This window comes from Triticum dicoccoides, chromosome 2B (assembly GCF_002162155.2).
Source record: "Triticum dicoccoides isolate Atlit2015 ecotype Zavitan chromosome 2B, WEW_v2.0, whole genome shotgun sequence".
In the NCBI taxonomy this organism is placed as follows: Eukaryota; Viridiplantae; Streptophyta; class Magnoliopsida; order Poales; family Poaceae; genus Triticum; species Triticum dicoccoides.
Genome location: NC_041383.1, coordinates 685,098,362 through 685,100,561, shown reverse-complemented (window position 1 = coordinate 685,100,561; position 2,200 = coordinate 685,098,362). Strand labels below are relative to the sequence as shown.

The following is a 2,200-nucleotide window of genomic DNA, read 5'->3' as shown; positions in this document are numbered from 1 at the left end:
CCACTCCACCTCACTTCACTTCAGTCTTGGAGTAGAAATCATGAAATACAGACGTGAATTGGTCATCTGATCTGGCCGCCTGGGGATGTGATCGCACCTGATCTGACCGGTCACCGCTATTTACTCCCGGCCCCTGCCTCCGCGCCTCGGTCGCTCGACCCGACCCGATCCACCGCGCAGCCCAGAGACTCGCCCTCGCGGATAAAAGGCGCGAGACCTCCGTCCCCTCACCGGTTAAGCCAACTCCATCTCCAACCCCCACCACCCCACCGAGCCAAAGCCTCCTTCCACCCGTCGTCCACCGTGATGTCATCCTCTTTCACGGCTCCCCCGCCGCGGCACGCCGACGACCCCGGCACCTCCGTGGGCTCGTGCATCCTCATCATCCTCGGGCTCTTCGCCTTCGTCTTCGTCGCCTCCTGCTCCATCAGCGCCTGCCTCGGCCGCCGCGAGCGCGACCGCTCCAGCCGCACGCGGCCGTCTCCCCCGCCGTCGCCGCTGCCCGGGACGCACCGCCAAGACGACGACTGGACGGCGGAGGGGAAGAAGGATCTGATCGAGTCGCTGCCCCGGTTCACGATGGCGTCCGCGCTGGCGGCGCTGCCCAAGAGCTCTCCGGACTGCGCCGTCTGCCTCTCGCCCTTCAGGCCCGAGGCCGAGCTGCGGCTGCTCCCAGCGTGCCGCCACGCGTTCCACGCCGTCTGCGTCGACGCCTGGCTCCGCACCACCCCGACCTGCCCGCTCTGCCGCGCCACCGTCGCGCCCCCGCACCCCTCCATCGCCGCCCTCCTCGCCGCCGAACAGCCGCCGCCGCCGCCGGAGCCTGCTGCCGCGAGGGGCAGGGACCGCTCCAGGAGGTTCCGCGTCGAGATGGGCAGCGTCAGCAGCCGCGGCGGGTCGCCCGCCACTTCCACCGCCAGCGACGACAGCCGCACCTACTCGCTCGGATCCTTCGAGTACCACATCGACGAGGAGGTCGAGGCCGTCGTGTCCCGCATGGTGCGCGCCGCGGCCAGGGCCGACACCATCAAGGACGAGAAACCAGCAGCCCAGGTGTCGCCGTCGCCGTCGCCGCCCGGCGAGGCGGTGGCCGAAGCGGCAGGGACGCCGCCGCGCGGATGGCTGCGGGAGTACATGGACCGCGTGGCCTCCTCGGCGTCATCCTTCTCCTACTCCTTGTCGGCCCGGTGGAGCCAGAGCCAGCAGGGCCAAAGGCAGGAGGAGCCGTGGCTGTGGGACGCAGAGGCGGCAACAGTGCCGCCGCCGCCGCCGCCGCCGGGGTCGGACGAGGAGGTGGAGACGACGTTCATGGTGCTGTACCGGTGGATCGCCGCCGTCTGAACTGAACATAATGAGTGAAAGTGCCGGGGGCCGTCGTCAGGTCAGGTGATCCAATGTTTTGGAAGCTTCTGTTGACCCTGGCACAGAATGTAGGTGCACATAGGAGTTCGGATCTTGGAACCTGAGCAGAGAATTGCAGGCAAGGGTAGATTTGTTCCTTTCTTTTCTCTAGACTAGTTTTTACCTTGCCATGGATGTAGCTGTGCCATGGAGTATGTGCGTGTGTGTCGCGACTAGCAACGTGTCAGTCTAGGTGCCACCATGCAGTCTTTGCCTCAAGGGCAGACGGGGAAATGGTGCTGAAAATTGGGATCAAAATCCCTTGGATTGGTTGGCTCTACTCTTGCAATGTTATAATATCGTATATCTAATATCGGATTCTTAGGGTTAAAAGTAAATGCAATTGATATCCGTCAGGAGAACTAGACAGTAATCTAGTGACAAGGGTCGCAGTGACGCACCATGCGCCCATAGTTCGACTTAGGCCGGAGCGGATTTCTGGCGCCTTATCCGGATGAGCTCTATCTATAAAATATGTCATGGGTTCTAATGCTCACATATCTAGTTTTTTATTGATATCCGTCGGACTGGCGAAGGGCATGAACTTCTAATGCTCACATATCTAGTTTTTTATTGATATCCGTCGGACCGGCGAAGGGCATGAACTGATTACTGAATTTATTCACTATATTCTTTGAATGTGGTGATGATCAATTCAAATGCCTTGGGTCGAAACAACATTGATGCCCGTCATGCTTAGTAAACAGCATCTCAGGGTTCAGATCTTGGAACCCTGTGCAAAGAATTGAAGGGCAAGGGTAGATTTGTTCTTTTATGTAGACTAGTTTTATCACAGATG

At 60.2% G+C, this 2,200-nt stretch overlaps 1 protein-coding gene across 1 annotated transcript; it reads left to right on the top strand.

Moving 5' to 3' along the window:
* Positions 1-251: 251 nt before the first annotated feature.
* Positions 252-1,670, top strand: LOC119368324 (E3 ubiquitin-protein ligase ATL4-like). The gene has a single exon (XM_037633615.1). It carries the CDS (start codon positions 307-309, stop codon positions 1,339-1,341), a length of 1,035 nt encoding a protein of 344 aa, XP_037489512.1. The 5' UTR covers positions 252-306; the 3' UTR covers positions 1,342-1,670.
* Positions 1,671-2,200: the final 530 nt, after the last annotated feature.

Bases quoted from the DNA above. Each gene is read 5' to 3' on its own strand.
- LOC119368324 (XM_037633615.1), top strand. From the start codon at position 307: ATGTCATCCTCTTTCACGGCTCCCCCGCCGCGGCACGCCGACGACCCC.